The 24,744-nt window shown below is 36.1% G+C and overlaps 1 protein-coding gene across 5 annotated transcripts in view; it reads right to left on the reverse strand.

Annotated features, from left to right (window-relative positions):
- Positions 1–24,744, reverse strand: part of TRIQK (triple QxxK/R motif containing) — a 100,365-nt gene that overhangs the window by 42,769 nt on the left and 32,852 nt on the right. For 4 of the 5 annotated variants that reach the window (XM_060116365.1, XM_060116364.1, XM_060116366.1 and 1 more), the window contains one exon: positions 11,853–11,934. In XM_060116365.1, the coding sequence (XP_059972348.1) occupies positions 11,853–11,913 (61 nt within the window). In that variant the 5' untranslated portion in view covers positions 11,914–11,934. The remainder of the gene's footprint in view (positions 1–11,852; positions 11,935–24,744) is intronic. The other variant, XM_060116369.1, reaches the window with a different exon arrangement.

The following is a 24,744-nucleotide window of genomic DNA, read 5'->3' on the forward strand; positions in this document are numbered from 1 at the left end:
TTCCTGGTGCACGAGGAGAGGGCATTAAGAGCGATGCTTACAGAAGCTCCAGAGACGGGCGCGAGCCGCGGCTAAAGGTGCAGACCCCAGACATGGGCGTGGGACGCTGGGGCTGCTGCTGCCACCGCCACAAGGCCTGTGTGTGACCGCAGGTCACTGTCCACCCCCCGTTCCGGGGAGCCTGTACAGCCCACCACTGCCAGGGTCCCGGAACCCAGGGACGGCTTCACCGGGAAAGTGCACGGAGCACCACGGGCTGGTGCGACGTCACGCCGGCCTCTGCCGCCGCAGGCCCGCCTCGCACTGCGTGCCCCTCCCTCCCCTTGGCCTGAGTGAGCCAGAGCCCCCGAATCAGCGGCTCCTTTAAACCCGTCCTGTCTGAGCGAAGAACGGATGCCCTCCGGCGACCTACGTGAAGAGGTGGGGCCAGGTCCAAGGATGAGACCCGGGAGCTGTGAGAGCAGAGACAGGGAAATCTCTCTGTGCAGCCTCGGAGGCAGAGGATTAAAGCTCCACAGTCGGCTTGATGTGCCCTGCGTCTGTGGAGTGCATGAATGGACAGCGAATCATCCCAAATTGAGGAAGTGGACTTTGAGGACAAGCTTTAAGATTCTTCCCCTTTTCCTCTTTTTACAATGAATTATCCCAAATTAAGGAGGTGGACCTTGAGAGAAAGATTTCAGACTTTTTCCCCTTTTCCTCTTTTTACAACGAATTATCCCAAATTGAGGACGTGGATTTGAGAGTAAGATTTTCAATTTTTTACCCCCTGTACTCTTTTTGTGAAAGTGTATGTGTATGCTTCTGTGTGAGATTTTCTCTGTATAGCTTTGCTTCCACCATATGTCCCAGGGTTCTATCTGTCCGTTTTTTTTTCAATAATTACTTTGTAATTTTAATAACGCTACTATACTTTATACTTTATTCTATTTTTACTTTATCTGCTCTCTATCTTTTTATCCTACCTTGCCTTCCTCCCTCCCTCCTGCTGCCCCTTTCTTTCTTTCTCTCTTTCTCTCCTTCCTCCCTCCCTCCCTCCCTTCTTCCTTTCACTTTCTTTTTCTTTCCTTCCTCCCTCCCTCCTTTCTTTCTTTCTTTCCATCCTTCCTCCATCCCTCCTTTCTTTCTTTCGTTCTTTCTTTCTTCCTTCCTTCCTTCCTTTCTTTCCTTCTTCCTTTCTTTCTCTCTCTCTTTCTTTCCTTCTTCCTTTCTTTCTCTCTCTCTTTCTTTCTTCTACTAATTCTTTCTTTCTACTTTTTCTCCCTTTTATTCTGAGCCGGGTAGATGAAAGGCTCTTGGTGCTGCAGCCAGGAGTCAGTGCTGTGCCTCTGAAGTGGAAGAGCCAACTTCAGGACACGGGTCCACAAGAGACCTCCCAGCTCCACATAATATCAAGTGGTGAAAATCTCCCAGAGAATTCCATCTCAACACCAGCATCCAGCTTCAGTCAATGACCAGCAAGCTACAGTGCTGGTCACCCTATGCCAAGCAACGAGCAAGACAGGAACACAACTCCACCCATTAGCAGAGAGGCTGCCTAAAAACATAATAAGGCCACAGGCACCCCAAAACACACCACCAGACCTGTCCACCAGAAAGACAAGATCGAGCCTCAACCACCAGAACACAGGTACTAGTCCCTCCCACCAGGAAGCCTACACAACCTACTGAAACAACCTTAGCCACTGGGGACAGACACCAAAAACAACGGGAAATACCAATCTGCAGCCTGCAAAAAGGAGACACCCAAACACAGTAAGATAAGCAAAATGAGAAGACAGAAAGACACACAGCAGGTGAAGGAGCAAGATAAAAACCTACCAGACCTAACAAATGAAGAGGTAATAGGCAGTCTGCCTGAAAAAGAATTCAGAATAATGATAGTAAAGCTGATCCAAGATTCTATTACCCAGATCCAAAATCTTGGAAATAGAATGGACAAAATGCAAGAAACAGTTAACAAGGACCTAGAAGAACTAAAGATGAATCAAGCATTGATTAAAAACACAATAAATGAAATGAAAAATACTCTAGATGGGAGCAATAGCAGAATAACTGAGGCAGAAGAACGGATAAGTGAGGTGGAAGATAAAATAGTGAAAATAACTGATGCAGAGCAAAATAAAGAAAAAAGAATGAAAAGAACAGAGGACAGTCTCAGAGACTTCTGGGACAACATTAAACGCACCAACATTCGAATTATAGGGGTTCCAGAAGAAGAGAAAAAGAAAGGGACTGAGAAAATATTTGAAGAGATTATAGTTGAAAACTTCCCTAATATGGGAAAGGGAAAAGTTAATCAAGTCCAGGAGGCACAAAGAGTCCCATACAGAATAAATCCAAGAAGAAACATGCCAAGACACATATTAATCAAACTGTCAAAAATTAAACACAAAGAAATCATATTAAAAGCAGCAAGGCAAAAACAACAAATAACACACAAGGGAGTCCCCATCAGGTTAACATCTGATCTCTCAGCAGAAACTCTACAAGCCAGAAGGGAGTGGCAGGACATAATTAAAGTGATGATGGAGAAAAACCTGCAACCAAGATTACTCTACCCAGCAAGGATCTCAATCACATTTGATGGAGAAATTAAAACCTTTACAGACAAGCAAAAGCTGAGAGAGTTCAGCACCACCAAACCAGCTTTACAACAAATACTAAAGGAACTTCTCTAGGCAAGAAACACAACAGAAAGAAAATACCTAAATAACGAACTGAAAACAATTAAGGAAATGGGAATAGGAACATACATATCAATACTTACCTTAAATGTAAATGGACTAAATGCTCCCATCAAAAGACACAGAGTGGCTGAATGGATACAAAAACAAGACCCATATATATGCAGTCTACAAGAGACCGACTTCAGACCTACAGACACATACAGACTGAAAGTAAGGGGATGGAAAAAGATATTCCATGCAAATGGAAATCAAAAGAAAGCTGGAGTAGCAATTCTCATATCAGACAAAATAGACTTTAAAATAAAGACTATTAGAAGAGACAAAGAAGGACACTAAATAATGATAAACCGATAGATCCAGGAAGAAGATATAACAATTGGAAATATTTATGCACCCAACATAGGAGCACCTCAATACATAACGCATATACTAACAGCCATAAAAGGGGAAATCGACAGTAACACAATCATAGTAGGGGACTTTAACACCCCACTTTCACCAATGGACAGATCATCCAAAATGAAAATAAATAAGGAAACACAAGCTTTAAATGATACATTAAACAAGATGGACTTAATTGATATTTATAGGACATTCCATCCAAAAACAACAGAATACACATTTTTCTCAAGTGCTCATGGAACATTCTCCAGGATAGATCATATCTTGGGTCACAAATCAAGCCTTGGTAAATTTAAGAAAATTGAAATTGTATCAAGTATCTTTTCCGACCAAAATGCTATGAGACTAGAAATCAATTACAGGAAAAGATCTGTAAAAAATACAAACACATGGAGGCTAAACAATACACTACTCAATAACGAAGTGATCACTGAAGAAATCAAAGAGGAAATTAAAAAATACCTAGAAACAAATGACAATGGAGACACGACGACGCAAAACCTATGGGTCGCAGCAAAAGCAGTTATAAGGGGGAAGTTTATAGCAATGCAATCCCACCTTAAGAAACAGGAAACATCTCGAGTAAACAACCTGACCCTGCACCTAATGCAATTAGAGAAAGAAGAACAAAAAACCCCCAAAGTGAGCAGAAGGAAAGAAATCATAAAGATCAGATCAGAAATGCATGAAAAAGAAATGAAGGAAACGATAGCAAAGATCAATAAAACTAAAAGCTGGTTCTTTGAGAAGATAAACAAAATTGATAAACCATTAGCCAGACTCATCAAGAAAAAAAGGGAGAAGACTCAAATCAATAGAATTAGAAATGAAAAAGGAGAAGTAACAACTGACACTGCAGAAATACAAAAGATCATGAGAGATTACTACAAGAAACTCTATGCCAATAAAATGGACAATCTGGAAGAAATGGACAAATTCTTAGAAATGCACAACCTGCCAAGACTGAATCAGGAAGAAATAGAAAATATGAATAGACCAATCACAAGCACTGAAATTGAAACTGTGATTAAAAATCTTCCAACAAACAAAAGCCCAGGACCAGATGGCTTCACAGGCGAATTCTATCAAACATTTAGAGAAGAGCTAACACCTATCCTTCTCAAACTGTTCCAAAATATAGCAGAGGGAGGAACACTCCCAAACTCATTCTACGAGGCCACCATCACCTTGATACCGAAACCAGGCAAGGATGTCACAAAGAAAGAAAACTACAGGCCAATATCACTGATGAACATAGATGCAAAAATCCTCAGCAAAATACTAGCAAACAGAATCCAACAGCACATTAAAAGGATCATACAGCATGATCAAGTGGGGTTTATCCCAGGAATGCAAGGATTCTTCAATATATGCAAATCAATCAATGTGATACACCATATTAACAAATTGAAGAAGAAAAACCATATGAATATCTCAATAGATGCAGAGAAAGCTTTTGACAAAATTCAACACTGATTTATGATAAAAACCCTGCAGAAAGTTGGCATAGAGGGAACTTTCCTCAACATAATAAAGGCCATATATGACAAACCCACAGCCAACATTGTCCTCAATGGTGAAAAACTGAAACCATTTCCACTAAGATCAGGAACAAGACAAGGCTGCCCACTCTCACCACTCTTATTCAACTTAGTTTTGGAAGTTTTAGCCACAGCAATCAGAGAAGAAAAGGAAATAAAAGGAATCCAAATTGGAAAAGAAGAAGTAAAGCTGTCACTGTTTGCAGATGACATGATACTATACATAGAGAATCCTAAAGATGCTACCAGAAAACTACTAGAGCTAACTAATGAATTTGGTAAAGTAGCAGGATACAAAATTAATGCACAGAAATCTCTGGCATTCCTATACACAAATGATGAAAAATCTGAAAATGAAATCAAGAAAACACTCCCATTTACCATTGCAACAAAAAGAATAAAATATCTAGGAATAAGCCTACCTAAGGAGACAAAAGACCTGTATGCAGAAAATTATAACACACTGATGAAAGAAATTAAAGATGATACAAATAGATGGAGAGATATACCATGCTCCTGGATTGGAAGAATCAATATTGTGAAAATGACTCTACTACCCAAAGCAATCTACAGATTCAATGCAATCCCTATCAAACTACCACTGGCAGTTTTCACAGAACTAGAACAAAAAATTTCAAAATTTGTTTGGAAAAACAAAAGACCCCGAATAGCCAAAGCAATCTTGAGAATGAAAAACGGAGCTGGAGGAGTCAGGCTCCCTGACTTCAGACTATACTACAAAGCTACAGTAATCAAGACAGTGTGGTACTGGCACAAAAACAGAAAGATAGATCAATGGAACAGGATAGAAAGCCCAGAGATAAACCCACGCACATATGGTCACCTTATCTTTGATAAAGGAGGCAGGAATGTACAGTGGAGAAAGGACAGCCTCTTCAATAAGTTGTGCTGGGTAAACTGGACAGGGACATGTAAAAGTATGAGATTATATCATTCCCTAACACCATACACAAAAATAAGCTCAAAATGGATTAAAGACCTAAATGTAAGGCAAGAAACTATCAGACTCTTAGAGGAAAACATAGGCAGATCACTCTATGACATAAATCACAGCAAGATCATTTTGGACCCACCTCCTAGAGAAATGGAAATAAAAGCAAAGATAAACAAATGGGACCTAATGAAACTTCAAAGGTTTTGCAAAGCAAAGGAAAACATAAACAAGACCAAAAGACAACCCTCAGAATGGGAGAAAATATTTGCAAATGAAGCAACTGACAAAGGATTAATCTCCAAAATTTATAAGCAGCTCATGCAGCTCAATAGCAAAAAAACAAACAACCCAATCCTAAAATGGACAGGAGACCTAAATAGACATTTCTCCAAAGAAGATATACAGACTGCCAACAAACACATGAAAGAATGCTCAACATCATTAATCATTAGAGAAATGCAAATCCAAACTACAATGAGACATCATCTCACACCAGTCAGAATGGCCATCATCAAGAAATCTAGAAACAATAAATGCTGGAGAGGGTGTGGAGAAAAGGGAACACTCTTGCACTGCTGGTGGGAATGTGAATTGGTACAGCCACTATGGAGAACAGTATGGAGGTTCCTTAAAAAACTAAAAATAGAACTACCATATGACCCAGCAATCCCACTACTAGGCATATACCCTGAGAAAACCATAATTCAAAAAGAGACATGTACCAAAATGTTCATTGCAGCTCTATTCACAATAGCCCGGAGATGGAAACAACCTAAGTGTCCATCATCGGATGAATGGCTAAAGAAGATGTTGCACATATATACAATGGAATATTACTCAGCCATAAAAAGAAACAAAACTGAGCTATTTGTAATGAGGTGGATAGACCTAGAGCCTGTCATACAGAGTGAAGTAAGTCAGAAAGAGAAAGACAAATACCATATGCTAACACATATATATGGAATTAAAAAAAAATGTCATGAAGAACCTAGGGGTAAAACAGGAATAAAGACACAGACCTACTTGAGAATGGACTTGAGGATATGGGGAGGGGGAAGGGTAAGCTGTGAGAAAGCGAAAGAGAGGCATGGACATATATACACTACCAAACGTAAGGTGGGTAGCTAGTGGGAAGCAGCCGCATAGCACAGCAAGATCAGCTCGGTGTTTTGTGACTGCCTGGAGGGGTGGGATGGGGAGGGTGGGAGGGAGGGAGACGCAAGAGGGAAGGGATGTGGGAACAGATGTATATGTATGACTGATTCACTTTTTTATAAAGCAGAATCTAATCAAAAAAATTTTAAAAAATTTAAAAAAATAATGAAATGAAACAATGCAATGAGAGAAAAGCAACTCAGTAGATTTCATTCAGCTTCATCTCAGGATGTTACACAAATTGGTTCAAGAAAATATAGATCTATTAACAGATGAAAAAAGAATCAAAGAAAAGAATAGTAGTTAAAAGTCTACTCACACACAAAAATAGAAAAAGAAAAATGGCAGCAATAGATTTGTGAAAGAGAGAAATCAAAAGATCAATAAACATATTAGATGATTAATCTTAGTAAGTGATAAAATGAAAACTAAAATAAGAATGAATAGTTTCATGTGTATGAGATGGGCAAAAATTTTAAGTCTGAAAATTAACAAAGAATATGGAGAAATAGACAACATTTTACATCGATTTTGTGACTGTAAAATAGTGAGTGCATCCACTTTAGAGCGTAATTTACCAGCATTTAGTAAAGCTGAAAATGCACCTTTCTATTGCATAGGAATAGAATATCTGGTATTTGCCAAAAATTAGAGAAAATGAATGAAACTGGGGTAATATTTTCAGGAAACAATGGATAAGAATTTTCAAGAACATATTTAAGAAAATGAATCTACAACAACAGGAAGCCCAGTAAACCCCAAATAGAATAAATGAAGTCAAACCTATACTTAGACTCATCTTAGTGAAACTGCAGAAATCCAAAGACACAGAAAATCTTAAAAGGAGGTTAAAAAAATTGATTATTTTTAAAGAAGTAACATTTAGATTGAGTTCCTAGGAGTAAAAACAATAGACAAAATGCAAAGGAGTGATATTTTAATATATTGAAAGAACACACAATGAAATAAAAACAAAACTGTCTAAATACAAATTCAATAGCGAGAGATAACATATTTCAGAAATAATGGTATATCAGTATCATTTTTTAAAAAAAGAAACTGAGAAATTGCCACAAGCAGGCATATATTCTAGGAAATTCTAAAAAATGATGTCTACAAGGCACAAAAGAAAATGATTTTAGATAGAAGGTCTGGGACATAAAATAGAATTAGGAATAGAGGAAATAGTAAATACGTACACCATTATATATGAATTTTTAGTAAATAAACCACAATAATAACATTAGGACTTTTAAAAATATAGAGAGAATTAAGAAGTACCTGAATTTATTTTGGACATTGTATTTCTAAATTATGAGCAGAGTTTCCTCAGACAGTCATAATAGCCATAGTGCTATTATACTGCCAATTCCATGAACTTAGATCTTATGACTTAATTATTTTTGCATCTGCCAGTACCTAATATAGTCTTTGGCCCCAGGGAAGCAGTATAGTGAAGGGATTCTGTGGTCAGTTTCTTGGAATGGAGTCCTGGCTCTACCTCTTACCAAATGTAGCACCTTGAGAAAGTTCTTTAACCCATCTGTGCTGTATTTTCCTGATCTGTAAACAATGAAGCTCCTATAGGACTACTATGAGGATGAAATAAGACGTGTGTGGCACAAGATGCCTATAATACTTCTGTTATATAAGAAAATAGGAATTTATAAGTAAATTAGATATAATTTTTGTATGATTTACCTAACGCATGTATTATTTGGCCTCATATATTTAATAATATGTATTTATAAAATATCTTAATTATGTTAGAAGTTTTAAAAATTCTATTCTTTTCCAATTTTGAAATAATTTATCTCTAGAATAATGCATGTAATATTAGCCAGGTTCACACTCGCTATTTTTAAAACATTATTTCTGAAGAAATGTAAGGCCCAAACCAATTTATTTCCCCTTGCAGTCAGCAATATTTCAGAATATTCAATTTTTCTTAGTATACTGCCTTGAAAGTGAGAAGGGTATTCCATCTCAGTTCACTACACATTTCAAATAATGATACAGTAATTAATGTAGTGTCCATTTAACGTGAAAATTCTCTATCTACGAGGTGTTTCCAGTCACAGTGTCAGCTCATTTGATTCTTACCTGAGCAAAGACTATTGTAAGAAAGGCTTTTTGTGAAAGCCATTAATCACTGTCATTTACTACATAATTTAAAAGGCAAAACTTTTAGTGGAAGACAAATATTAACCAGTGATATTGAAATCATCATTCAAAAATGGCACTGGTTTTGCCATGTACAGTTACTGACTGACCATACAAAAATTACATAAATAAATGAGATTTAGTAACAACACATACAACGCCTCTATTTATTGTGAAACTTTATTAGCAATCTAAATGAGCTTACTAACAGCTTGAATACTAAAAAAAAAACACTGTGGTACTCAGTTTATATGCTATTTGTACTTTGTTTTTTACCACCAATACTGAAATATCTTCTTAAAACAATTCTAGTTGCTTTATTCCCTCCTCACATTTTGGATCATATCTGGGAAAACGTCTGTATAGAACTCCATGTAAGGAAGACAATGTCGGTGATAGATCATCTATCATCATTAGTATGAGTTGAGGCTTCTGGTACTTTCTAACTCTGACACATTAAGTGAGAAAAAAAATCTTTCCTTCAGAAAATTCTCAAATTAGTTAATATCCTAATTAATTAACTAATTAATATATTTTCTATTTTGCTTTTTTCTCTGTCTTTACAAAATCTTACATATTATTATTACTTATATAATATTACTATATTATTCTATATTATATACATGAAAATCTAAACACTGCAGTACATTATCCTTAAAAAGATTAAACAAAAGTATACTCTCGCTATTTTAATTTTAGTATATTTTGTTTGATCATGATTACTGTATTTGCAAAGTTTACCCAGGATAACTCATGTCCATGCAACACTCTACTTTATAAACTGCTCTAACACTTTTTATGGATCTCACAAGCATTCTGTGAGAAGGGTATATCTTGTGCCTGCTTATATTTTCAAGAGGAAGTGAAACAGGAAAGAGAACTATATATGGGAACATAATGCATAACACAGAATCTTCAGAACAATTTAGTATAAGAAGAGGGCTGAGGGCTTCCCTGGTGGCGCAGTGGTTGGGAGTCTGCCTGCCGATGCAGGGGACGCAGGTTCGTGCCCCGGTCTGGGAAGATTCCACATGCCGCAGAGCGGCTGGGCCCATGAGCCATGGCCGCTGAGCCTGCACGTCTGGAGCCTGTGCTCCACAACGGGAGAGGCCACAACAGTGAGAGGCCCAACTACAGCCAAAAAAAAAAAAAAGAAGAGGGATGAGACTTTACAATTATATTACTTTCTCTGTCTTATCCTTTCTTGGCTCTTATATATATGAATGGAACTAAATCAAAGGAAAGATATGCAATGTTTATAGAACAGAATACTTTAGATTTTTAGGGTGTCTATTCTCAAAAATTGATCATTAGATACAATTCAATTTCAATAAAAATCTTAGCTGATGCTTTATTTTATTTTTCTGTCATCAGTGATGATAGAAATCAGAACAGTGGTTGCATATGGGGGGTGTGGGTAAGGACTGACTAGAACTATCTGAGAAGATGGAAGTGTTCTATATTTTGATTGGCATATGTGGTTACCTGAATATATACACTTTTCAAAATTCTAAGAATTGTTTATTTAAGAGTTGGATGTGGATTGATCCCCAATATGGTTATTCTTTATGTGGTTTAGCACATCCCATTTGATCAAACTTCAATCTGGTAAGTCAGTCCTTCTGTTTAAACACATAAATAATATAACAACCCACACTATTTACTCATGCTGCATCCTATAAGTGGAGGAAGATATATACAAAAGAAATATCATAAACCTTCTCCTAAGAAATAATACAGTCAGAAATACTGTTTTTTAATTTGCATTATCCATCAGTTAGGTGAGTTAAATCGTTCATAAGATTCTTTTGATTGCATTTTTTATTGTAATAGTTGTTTGGTTTTATTTGTGTAATTTGATTTCCTCTTTTATGATTGTCTGCTCATATTTTTTGCCCATTTTACTATTAGACATCCAGATTATTTTATTTATAGTAGGGCTTTATTTTTCTACATGTAAATTTTTAATTGGTTACATATTTTAAATATTTTTCACTTTGTTTTCATCTCCTTTGTTTTGCACAAACATCTTTTCCCTTATGGAGTGTACGTTATGTATCATATTCATAAAACAGGTATATGCTCTATTGTTATCAATTACTTCTACCTATTTTCTGACTTGTATTGTAACTTCTTTGTTTATCTGTCAGTTATTTAGAAGAGGTTTTATTATTAAGATTATTATTATGATTATTATTTTAATTTCCAAAAGAATGGGAACAGGTGGCAACAGGAAGGAACATGTAAGAAGAGAGGGTAGTGGATGGGGAAGGGGAAGTTAATGTTTTGGCTTCCAATTGATTTCTAATTTACTATACTTTGTTCAAAGTTGTGGTTGCAGGATACTGATTCTTTAAAATTGAGGGGACTTGGTTTGTGACGTAGTATGGAGGTAATTTTTTGTAAATACTCCATGCATCCTTGAAAAGATTGGGTAGGAAATCCTGCACCTAGAGCATAGTCTAAAACAGGGAAGCTTCCTGGTATTTTCCTTGCTGTTGACTGGACTTCTCTCTAGTCCACCATTTTACAAAGTTAAAATTTTAATGGAGAATCTTGAGGTTATCACATTATTGCCACAAAGAGTCAAAAGAATTGAAATATTTATAAGGATAAAAATAAATAATTAAACAGATGTTAATATTAAAAATACTGATTATACACAAGCATCTTGCCTTAAGAATAACAATAAAAGTATTTTTGCTTTACCAAATTAATAAAATCTAAAAGAGCCTTGAAAAATCATAAGTACAAACAAGGTATTTCTTCAGAGGTAAACAGGGCTGCACTGATTTTTGTTCCTTAAAAATTCTGTGCAGTCCTTTGTTATTCATATTCTGTGCATCATATGTATTAGGGAAAAGTTATTTTCTTCATATCACACATAATTGCTTTTTTTCTTCATCTGAATTCACAAGAATGTATCAAAGGGAATTCATTGCTTACCAATTTGCTTTCTATACTGATCAACAGGAAGTTTTATAGTGGAGGCATCTTTTCTCCCCATCTTTGATCTCCAAAATGCCTGCTGCAAAGAAAGAAAATAATTATGATGAAGTCAAAAAAAATCAAAAGAACTATCTACAAACTTCAGAAATAATTTACTTCACAAAATCTATTTTTAAAGCAACAGGTAAAAATGCATTTGACTTCTTCCCATTAGATATTAGTAAAGAATATAAAATTCGAGAGACCTTCAAGATGGCAGAGGAGTAAGACGTGGAGATCACCTTCCTCCCAACAAATACATCAGAAATACATCTACATGTGGAACAACTCCTAAAGAACACTACTGAACACTGGCAGAAGACCTCAGACATCCCAAAAGGCAAGAAACTCCTCACGTACCTGAGTAGGGCAAAAGGAAAAAGAAAAAACAGAGACAAAAGAATAGGCATGGGACCTGCACCAGTGGGAGGGAGCTGTGAAGGAGGAAAGGTTTCCACACATTAGGAAGCCCCTTCACGGGCGGAGACTGTGGGTGGTGGACGGGGGGAGCTTCGGAGACGTGGAGGAGAGCGCAGCAACATGGGTGCAGAGGACAAAGCAGAGAGATTCCCGCACAGAGGATTGGTGTCAACCAGCACTCACCAGCCCCAGAGGCTTGTCTGCTCACCCACAGGGGCAGGTGGCAGAAACCATTTCCTCTAAGATCCGGAACAAGACAAGGGTGTCCACTCTCACCACTACTATTCAACATAGTTTTGGAAGTTTTAGCCACAGCAATCAGACAAGAAAAATAAATAAAAGGAATGCAAATCGGAAAAGAAGAAGTAAAGCTGTCTCTGTTTGCAGATGACATGATACTATGCATAGAGAATCCTAAAGATGCTCCCAGAAAACTACTAGAGATAATCAATGAATTTGGTAAAGTAGTAGGATACAAAATTAATGCACAGAAGTCTCTTGCTTCCTATACACTAATGATGAAAAATCTGAATGAGAAATTAAGGAAACACTCACATTTACCACTGCAACAAAAAGAATAAATTACCTAGGAATAAACCCACCTAAGGAGGCAAGAGACCTGTATGCAGAAATTATAAGACACTGATGAAAGAAATTAAAGATGATACAAACAGATCGAGCGATATACCATGTTTTTTGATTGGAGGAATCAACATAGTGAGAATGACTATACTACCCAAAATAATCTACAGATTCAATGCAATCCTTATCAAACTACCAATGGCATTTTTCACAGAACTAGAACAAAAACATTCACAATTTGTATGGAATCACTGAAGACCCTGAAGAGCCAAAGCAATCTTGAGAAAGAAATACAGAGCTGGAGGAATCAGGGTCCCTGACATCAGCCTATATTACAAAGCTACAGTAATCAAGACAGCATGGTACTGGCACAAAAACTGAAATATAGATGAATCGAACAGGATAGAAAGCCCAGAGATAAACCCACGCACCTATGGTCAACTAATCTATGACAAAGGAGGCAAGGATATACTATGGAGAAAAGACAGCCTCTTCAGTAAGTGGTGCTGGGGAAAATGAACAGCTACATGTAAAAGAATGAAATTAGAACATTCCCTAACATCATACACAAAAATAAACTCAAAATGGATTAAAGACCTAAATGTAAGGCCAGACACTACAAAACCCTTAGAGGAAAACATAGGCAGAACATTCTATGACATAAATCACAGCAAGATCCTTTTTGACCCACCTCCTAGAGAAATGGAAATAAAAATAAACAAATGGGACCTATTGAAATTTAAAACCTTTTGCATAGCAAAGAAAAACATAAAGAAGATGAAAAGACAACCCTCAGGATGGGAGAAAAATTTTGCAAATGAAGCAACTGACAAAGGATTAATCTCCAAAATTTACAAGCAGCTCATGCAGCTCAATATCAAATAAACAAACAACCCAATCCAAAAATGGGCAGAAGACCTAAAGAGACATTTCTCCAAAGAAGATATACAGATTGCCAACAAACTCATGAAAGGATGTCAACATCACTAAACATTAGAGAAATGCAAATCAAAACTACAATGAGGTATCACCTCACACCAATCAGAATGGCCATCATCCAAAAATCGACCAACAATAAATGCTGGAGAGGGTGGGGGAAAACAGAACCCTCTTGCACTGTTGGTGGGAATGTAAATTGATAGAGCCACTATGGAGAACAGTATGGAGGTTCCTTAAAAAACTAAATATAGAGCTACCATATGACCCAGCAATCCCACTACTGGGCATATACTCTGAGAGAACCATAATTCAAAAAGAGTCATGTATTACAATGTTCACTGCAGCTCTATTTACAATAGCCACGACGTGGAAGCAACCTAAGTGTCCATCAACAGATGAATGCATAAAGAAGATATTATATAAAGTAATATTCCACACAATGTAATATTACTCAGCCATAAAAAGAAATGAAATTGAGTTATTTGTAGTGAGGTGGATGGACCTAGAGTCTGTCATACAGAGTGAAGTAAGTCAGAAAGAGAAAAACAAATACCATATGCCAGCACATATATATGGAATCAAAAAAAAAAAAAAAGTTCTGAAGAACCGAAGCGTATGACAGGAATAAAGATGCAGACATAGATAATGGACTTGAGGACAAGGAAAGGGGGTAGGGTAAGCTGGGACAAAGTGAGAGAGTGGCATGGACATATATACACTACCAAATGTAAAATAGATAGCCAGTCAGAAGCCGCCACATAGCACAGGGAGATCAGCTCAGTGCTTTGTGACCACCTAGAGGGGTGGTATAGGGACCATGGGAGGGAGACACAAGAGGGAGGAGATATGGGGATATATGTATATAGATAGCTGATTCACTTTGTTAGAAAGCAGAAACTAACACACCATTGTAAATCAATTATACTCCAATAAAGATGTAAAGAAAAAAAAAGAATATAAAATTCTTTCAAATAAATTCTCAAGGATACAATTGGTGCAAATAAATACAATTAAATACAATTAAATTTCCCAATTATTCATTCTTGGTAACATTCATTTTATCAAGTACTATTAATGCTCATGAAACCACACTGTTACAGAGCTGGAGATCAGGGTATTTAAGGTGAGGGTTTCAGCCATTTTGATGAGTCACTCTGTTTTCCTGGGTCTCTCCCATGTATACATGTTATTAAAGTTCTGTTTGATTTTCTCCTGTTAATCTGTCTCATGTCAATTTAATTCTTAGACCAGCCAGAAGAACCTAGAAGGGTAGAAGAAAATTTCTTCTCCCCCGTACACTACATTATATGCACTGTTTGTTTTAATCCACAACATATCTTTCAAACCCTATTCTTTTTACTGAATTTAGATATTGTAACGGACACTGCAACCTACTAACCAAAATCCATATTGTCCTTTTCTTCCTGGCACTATTATTCCTAGCCTGAAATCAAACATTTAATTGAATTCTTGTCAACAGAATATGAATGGAAGTCATGTGTGCCACTTCCAGACCTGAACACTAAAAATCTCCCTTGTTGAATCCTGTGTTCTTTTTCCCCTTCCAATTGGCTAGAATGGAAATAATCTCCAGAGAAACCATAAGGGTATCTTTGTAAGAACACAGAATCTTGATCTGCCTGGGATGGAGGAGGGTATTCTGTAACTTATTTACTATTGTCAACTGAAAAAACTGCACAACCTACAAGTTGAGAGTTATGTTTTATTTAGCAAATATTCTTAGGACTTCAAGCCTGGGAGGAAGCATCTCAGATGACTCTCAGAGACTGCTCAAAGAGGCAAGGGGGGAAGCCAGGATATACAGGAGTTTCTGCAACAAAGACAAGGTAGTTGGAACATCAAAAGATTACTATTAATTAAAGAAAATCAGATAGCTCAGATTAAGGAATTTAGCTCTTTTCTATGTATGGGAAGATGCAAGAGTCTGGGCTCACTAAAATCATTCCTTTGATATGCCCTTCAGCTACCTGGGGCCAGTATCTTGTGTTTTCTCATCCTGAGTTTCCTCTGGTGTACTATCACAGGTGGCTACAGTGGCTGACTGCTAGATGGGCTTGGCAGTGGGCAGCCTGTTTGTCTCCATCCTGAGTTCCCTCAGGGCTCACCATCCAGTGGCTGTAATGTGATGGCTTGATGGCTGCCACATCCTTTGTTTACTGACATGGCAGGCAATATTTTAGTTCAAACTATCATTGTACTCTACTGAAAAAGAAATGAAATTCTATTGTGATTGAATCATATATGTTGGTGGGGCCTATTACAGGCCTAAGTGTTCCCCAGAGGGTGCCTGGAAGCATTCCTCAATGATTCAAGGAAGGAGCTACAAGATAAAGATGAAGTCAGGCAAGAACTGGCCAGTTCACAAACAAAACTATGAGGGAATAGAGAGCCCAGTAATTTGGGAACAAGATTGGAAAAGCCAACTTCTAAATGACAAAAAGCAGTAAATAAAAGTTAAAGAGAAGCATTAAATCTATAGATTGCTTTGGGTAGTATAGTCATTTTCACAATATTGATTTTTCCAGTCCAAGAACATGGTATATCTCTCCATCTGTGTGTGTCGTCTTTGATTTCTTTCATCAGTATCTTATAGTTTTCTGCATACAGGTATTTTGCCTCCTTAGGTAGGTTTATTCCTAGATATTTTATTATTTTTGTTGCAGTAGTGAATGGGATTGTTTCCTTAATTTCTCTTTCTGATCTTTCATTGTTAGTGTATGGGAATGCAAGAGATTACTGTGTATTAATTTTGTATCCTGCAACTTTACTAAATTCATTGATTAGCTCTTGTAGTTTTCTGGTAGCATCTTTAGGATTTTCTACATATAGTACCATGTCATCTGCAAACAGTGACAATTTTACTTCACCTTTGCCAAATTGGATTCCTTTTATTTCTTTTTCTTCTCTGATCACCATGGCTAGGACTTCCATATCTTTGTTGAATAATAGTAGCGAGAGTGGGCACCCTTGCCTTGTTCCTGATTTTTTAGGAAATGCCTTCCAGTTTTCCACCATTGAGAATAATGTTTGCTGTGGGTTTGTCATATATGGCCTTTTTTATGTTGAGGTAGGTTCCCTCTATGCCCACTTTCAATAAAAAATATTATTTAAAAAAATGCAATGAGGTACCACCTCACACCAGTCAGAATGGCCATCATTAAAAAGTCTACAAATAACAGATGTTGGAGAGGATGCGGAGTAAAAGGAAACCTCCTATATGTTGGTGGGAGTGTAAGTTGGTACAGCCACTTTGCAAAACGGTATGGAGCTTCCTCAGAAAACTAAAAATAGAATTACCATATGATCCAGCAATCCCACTCCTGGGCATATACCCAGATAAAACTATAATTCAAAAAGATACATGCACCCCTATGTTCATAGCAACACTATTCACAATAGTCAAGACATGTTAACAACCTAAATGTCCATTGATAGATGAATGGATAAAGAAGATGATGAGATATCTATCTATCTATCTATCTATCTATCTATGTATCTATCTATACACACACACAAAGTGGAACATTACCCACCCATAAAAGAAAAATGAAATAATACCATTTGCAGTAACATGGATGCAACTAGAGATAATCACATTAAGGGAAGTCAGAAAGAGAAAGACAAATACCATATGATATCACTTACATGTTGAATCTAGAATATGACACAAATGAACCTATCTACGAAACAGAAACAGACTCAGAGGGGGTTGGGGGAGGGATGGAGTGGGAGGTTGGGGTTAGCAGATATAAACTATTATATATAGAATGGCTAAAACAACAAGGTCCTACTGTAGACTACAGAGAATTATATTCAATATCCTATGATAAACCATAATGGAAAAAATATTTTAAAAAGAGAATGTATATATATGTATAACAGAATCACTTTGCTGTACAGCAGAAATTAACACAGCATTGTAAATCAACTATACTTCAATAAAACTTTTTAAAATTTTCTGAAAACAGTTAAACAGATTTTGAAGAACAAATGCTCATTAAGACATCTCAGTTAAAAAAGAGAGAGAGAGAGGGGGGCAAAGAGCAGATCAAGGATGTTCCTTTCTCACCTGAACGTAGTAATGTTCCAGATCACCTAGAGGCATCCACTATAGAAAGAGAGGCGTGGGAGATCTGATATTTATAAAGAAAGCAGACTTGAGAACCATGTCTAGGAAAGAAATCGCAGTGTGATTACTGGCACATGGAACTAACTAGAAATGGTAAAAAGGTTACTAAAATATGAGGGAACTATATTTACAGGGAAAACAGAAATTTTGTTTAAAAAATTCTGTGAATGAAAACCAATCCTTGGGCCTCTAAGCTTAAACCAGCAGAGTGTTGCCCCCAAAGAAGGCAAACTTTGTGGATTTGTAACACTCACTTCATATGTGACCAGGAAGGAGAACCATCCAGAAGGCAGAGCCATGACAAGGGAATATCTCTAAAAAAGACCATAACTAGGGTCTAAGCAAGAAACTTCTACTGTCAGTATAATGGGCCTTCTCAGAGGTATCCTGCACAGCATGGATCAATGACCCTTTTGTGTTTCCCATTCTTCCCTTTCTAAATGGGAGTGATTATTGGAGCTATGAAGCAGTGGTGAGGCTGGGAAACAGTAGGTAAACTTCATAGTCTGTAAACCTCAAGGAACCACAGACTGTGCACTGGCTTGAGATCCTTGACTTTGTGCGGTATTTAGTAAGTGGGGAACTTTAGGATCTCCCTACTGGGGAGGCAGGAAAAAGGATGTGCATGGCTATATCATGACCAGAAAGGTGGAATGTAGGAAAAGCTGTTTCCTAAATTACATGCTCTCCTTTTTTTTTCCTGGTCACACTCAATTACATTTTCCAGCCTCCTTTGCTGTTAGTTGTGGGAATGTGACTGAGTTTCAATTAATGAAATATGAATAAATTAATGTTTGCTACTTCTATAACTAACCTATAAAAACTTTTCATATGTACTCATTCATCTGGCTGAAATGGAGATAACCTCCAGAATGACCCTGTTAATAATGTGATGAAGATGGCAGAGCCCATGACATCCTGGATCCTGAATGACTGCATGGAGGACAGCTATTCAACCAACTTGTTTTCCCTTTCATACTCCTATGAGCACAAGAAATAAACTTGTAGCATTTGAGCCTCTATACATTTTGCATCTATGTGTCACAATAGGTAGTATCACCCTAACTAAAACAAATAGATGTATAGATGTCTCCATATAAACTGATGCAATTATCAAACTGTAAATGAGCATTATTAACAATGCCAAATGCCAAACACATTTGAAATCTGTTCAGACCAAACTGTATTGTTTATTTATATTTATGGTCACACAGATAGAGCAATGAAAACAATGATCCCACTTTATACAGTAAAAGAAATTTCCAAAGTAATAATTTCTACTTATATATAGGAAAATTATAAATTCAGCTAAAAATTATTTTTATATTCATAATAATCTTCAGATTTAATATTATGGTAATATCTAGGAATGTACAAAGACAAAAAGTCAAATAAATTGTCTTAATCTCTCATAAACCATATAGTCATTACATCTAAGATAACACATGCTTAAAATTTCAGAATTGAAACCAAGACATCACCTAATCCTATATTCTCACTTGTTGTAATTCAGAATATCAAAAATAATTCTGATAAAGAAGTACCATAAATAATGTCAACAGATATATTATAATTTATTCATATAGCAATCCATTTGCATACTGTTTTGCATTTGTTAATTGTAGAGAGGAGTCAAGTTATTTTAATCTTGATTGTGTGGCACTAGAGAAGATATCACTACATTTTAGGAGAGAAGTTAGTTTAAATGAATAAATACACAAGATATGATTCTCTCTTCAATTTAGTTTAGTTTTGTTTTGTTTTTTTTGCCTTTATGGAATAGCTTAAATGTTTAAAAAGCAAGTTACTAAGGCGTTCTACCAAAACAGTCACTAACTATGTTTCCCCCAATTCCTTCCTGGTCATTTAAACAAACATCCAAACAGAGATAACACTTTAGAGGCCAGTATTTTATTCATTCATTATCTGTAGTAAGTAAAAAAGTCAGGAACTCATAGAGAAACGTTTCACCAAAGTAAACTGGACTTTATTTACTTTAAAATGTACTTTAAATACACAAAACTATATCAAAAAAAAAAAAAAGCTAAAGGACCTAAAGGTTTATAAGGGCCTACACTCTATAAATGACACATTTTATGTGTATAATAACCTGTGAATATAAAAACTTTAAGAGAATTTCAACCTAGGAGATACATTAAAGAGGAACTAGTTTTAAATGTTTGTTCCTAATTATTTTGGTGATTGATAACCCTTATGCAAAATTTCAAAAATTTAAATTTTATTCTTGTCTTTGAAATTATTATATTCTATTTTTTAAGCAATGTTACATTTTAACAAATGTTGAAACAAACAAAAAAAATGCCTAGAGAACACACACATGCACAAATGACTCACATTTTATTAGTTGCAACAAACACAAGAAGGTGGAAAATATTTTACTTTCCTAATAAGCACATTGGGGCTATTTTAAATGATCTAAAGAGAAACCCATTCATGTGTATGGTGCAAACTGTCAATGCCTCAGACATCTAGAACCCCTAAAATGCTCTGACTTTTCTTTGTTCTTCAAAGCCTTGCAGTAATCATTCATTTCTATTGCTTTGATGGTTAGATAGCAAACCCCCAAGAAATCCAGAGAGACATTAGCACATACAGCGACAATTTCTAATAAGACAGCTATTTGCATACAAGATCAGCCACAATTTAAAGTGTGTTGTGATAGATGCAGAAAGGGAACAACAGATTCATATTAGCATGTACAATACCAAGATTGTTTTCACAATTTAATTCCTTGGAGATTACATCTCATCACCTTCTTTTATAAAGAAGACTACATTCCCTGAGGAACTAACTTGCTCTGAGACCTAGCTAAACTAAAATATGGATTAATAAGATATTTATTATTTATGAATTTTGCTGTAAGAATTATTTCAGATTAAATCATCAGAGAAGTTTTTAACATTCTTGAAGCTTGATAACACATTTTTAAGGAAGAAAAAAAGTTAATTTTATTTAATACCTAAATTGCATATTAAAATAATTCATAATTAATTTTTACTCCATTAAAACTGTACGCTCTCTTTAGGACTTTTAAAATTAAAGAGAATACTTTTGTTTTTAATATCCTTTCTTAACCTGAATTTTGCACAGCAATTTGCCATACATATTTTTAAGCATAATATGTGACCTTTAAAAAAAAACAAAGGTAGTGTTATATTTAATCACATTCCAACCAACTTATTTTATTGCTCATTTATACCTTTTTTATGAAATCCAGAAAGAACATGTAAAGAATAAGAAACCTGAAGCCTTCACATATGTCTCTGCTTCCAGAAAAAGCATTCAATCCAGACTGTGACACTTAAATACAGATCGAAACACAGGTTATTAAAAAAAATTCAACCATGACCACAAAAAATTAAACATCTCAGTTTTTAAGGCTACAAGATTGACCCTCACTTAAAAACAAACAACAACAACAACAACAAAAAAAACTCTCTTACCTAAGTATTAATTTATAAACAGGCAAAAAAGATGTTTGGCTATGGCTTGATCAGAATTGAGAACCAATCATGAAAATACAATCTTATGCTAGAAGTTGAATTGAAGAAAGTAGTAAATGAAGAAGATAAGGGTCCCTGATCTAACATACCAGAGTAATGTTTTACAAATTCAAAGCTGATCATGTAATTAACATACTTAAGTCATCCAAATGATGGCCTTTTTCCTATATAAAGCAAAATTCCTTGGTATAAAGAAGCATTAATGATCCAAGTTTGTCATTTGTTCCCTACTCATGTTCCAGTGCACTATCAAATTCAGCCTTTAGATCCATGATTTTGAAACTCTGCAACAATTTACTTTAAATGTCACTTCTGTATCCCACCCCCCACTCATGGAATCTATATTTTAATATTTCAAGCAAGGGTACATGATTCAGATCTCCAGAGGTAATTCTCCACACTTGAGGAAATGAAAAATAGGTAATTAAAAGACTATCAAAATGTGACACAGCATCCAAGTAGACAATGTATACCTTGACATAAGTGTAATAGTGAGATAAGTCTGTAATAAGAACAAATTCCTATTGTATAAAACTGGAGAGCTAAACAGTGGTCTTCCTTATATTTTCAAGGATCAAAGTGACCATTTCATCTTTACTTTGACAAATTAATTTCCTTTGTAGCTGCAGAAAGAGTATGTAAAAACTCGAATGTGTGAAAATGTGATTTCCAAAATCCTGATCACTTGCCAACATTGATACAAAAATTCATTAGAAAAGTAACTACAAGACAGTAATCTGTATGACTCCAAAAAGTCATGTTCCAAAAGAGGAATCTTAGTGATTGGGACTACCCTTCATCTATACTTAGAACTAAAGTAATTACAGTATCAACAAATAGTGCTGGAAAAACTGTATGTCCTTATGGGGGAAAAAAAAAAAACAAACAGACCCCTATCTCATACCACACACAAAATTCAATTGAGGACAGACCATAGACCTAAACAAAAGAGAAAAACAACAAAACAATGAAGCTGCTAGGAAAAAAGATTATTTTCATGACCTTGGGGTAGGCAAATAACCCTTAGAGAGAACACAGATGGTATGCACCATAAAAGCAAAAAGAAAAGCATGTACTGAACTTTATCAAGTAAGAAAATAAGTTAGTGAGTTACCTATAGGAAGTAAATATTCATAATCCTGTATCTGACAAAAAGAACTTGCATCCAGAATGTATAAAGAACTACTCAATAATATAAGACATACAACTCAACAAAAAATGGGTAAAAGACTTGAACAGAAACTTCACCAAAGAAGATATGCAAATAACAAACAAGCACACGAAAAAGTTCTCAACACCATTAGTAATCAGCAAAATGCAAATTAAAATTAGAATTGAAATATCACTATACACCCACTAGAATGATTCAAATAAAGATTTACTCTACAAAATATTGGGAGGGGCTTCCTTGGTGGCACAGTTGTTGAGAGTTCGCCTGCCGATGCAGGGGACACGGGTTCGTGCCCCGGTCCGGGAAGATCCCACATGCCGCAGAGTGGCTGGGCCTGAAAGCCTGCGTGTCCGGAGCCTGTGCTCCTCAACGGGAGAGGCCACAACAGTGAGAGGCCCGCATACGAAAAAAAAAAAAATATATATATATATATATATATATTGGGAGGATGTGGAGCAACTGAAACTCTCATGTATGTAAGTTGTAAAATCATACAACCACTTTGGAAAATTGTTTAGCAATTTCTTACAAAATTAACTACCAACAATTCTACTCCTATGTATTTATCTAAGAGAGATAAATACATATGCCTACAAAAAAAGCTTTGTACAAGGATATTCACAGCATTTTTATTCATAGTAGCCAAAAAGTGGAAACAGCTCCAATGTTGATCAATAGAAAAACTGATAAACTGTGGTTTATTCATATAATGAGATATTACCCAGCAAAAAACTACTGATAGTATGCAACAATGGAAATAAATCTCAAAAATAGTATGCTGAGCAAAAGAAGCAATGGCCCCTTTGGACCTAAATTGAATGGGCATTCATCAGTTTCATTATAAGTGGCCTTATGATATGACTTAACAATGGTCATCCCTGCTTCTTCCCTGACACATACACTGAAACACTTAATTCCTATGGTCTAAGGAATATGTACAAGGTGAGAAAGCAGAGATGGAAAGCCTAGACAAATCTGTTACAAAATAAGTAAAAGGAAGGAGAGATATAGCATAGTAAGTAGAGAGGAACTGAGGTTGAGGGAGACTTTTTTGTTATGCTGTGCTTTGTTTTACTCTTGAGGGCATGTTTGTTCTTGAATACAGATGGAAATTTGAGTTGGTCTAAATAGTAAGTAGAAGGAACCAGCACAAAGTGAGGAGGTAAAGACACAGGAAAGAAAAAACAGAAAATGACTGAGGTTTCCAAGTAGCTAGCAAGGGACAGAATTCAGTGTACACTTGAAGGAATCATCAGAGCAGACCACCTATTTCACTTCAGCAGGAAAGAGGAAAAACGATGAGTAAAAATATATGTAAGTTTTGAGGTTTGGCTGCCGAAAGCAGAGGGAGCTCTAAGTGGTAGCTCTCCTTTCACTATGAATTAGGAAGCAAGGTTATCTCCTAAGAGTGAAACGGAAGGTGGGAAGTTTGGAGATTTGAGAGTGCAGAGGCTGGAATTTCTGTTGTGGAGAAACGGAAAGAGGTGTCTAGGGAAAACCGGATTAATGAGAAACACTAAGAGACCACATTAATTTGGTAACCATGAATCCACGGTAGCAGCAAGCTACATGACTGCAAATAATATATTTCTGAGTGTTCAGCTGTGCATTGCTGGTCTAGGGAAAGGGTAGAGAGCTGGATTAAGCAGTTTCGTTTTTCCCAGACAGGCATAACAGAAGGGCAGTAGGGCAAAAAGATTAGGGTACTATAAAAAGTGGGTGAAATGATGTACCATGGAGTTTAAAGATAGAGAAAGAAGTGGAGACAGTGGGGATTTAAGAGTTAAGCAGAAAATAGATCGATTTTTCGACTTAAAGATTTGTATGAGGTCCAATAACCAAAGTCTTCTTTTACTCTAGAAGAACTAAAGGTTATTAATAGAAAGTGTGAGGTGATTGATGTTATTATCGGGATGAAGCACGTTAGTCAACCATCATGGAGGGTGACTAAAATGATAGGAAAACAATATGGCAGATAAGGAAATGAGAGGCCAGAATAATATATACTTCATACATATGAATAGTGAAGGCACTCAGGAGGGTGGAAAGATTTGGGGTAGGATG

The sequence above is a fragment of the Mesoplodon densirostris genome, chromosome 13 (assembly GCF_025265405.1).
Source record: "Mesoplodon densirostris isolate mMesDen1 chromosome 13, mMesDen1 primary haplotype, whole genome shotgun sequence".
NCBI lineage: Eukaryota > Metazoa > Chordata > Mammalia > Artiodactyla > Ziphiidae > Mesoplodon > Mesoplodon densirostris.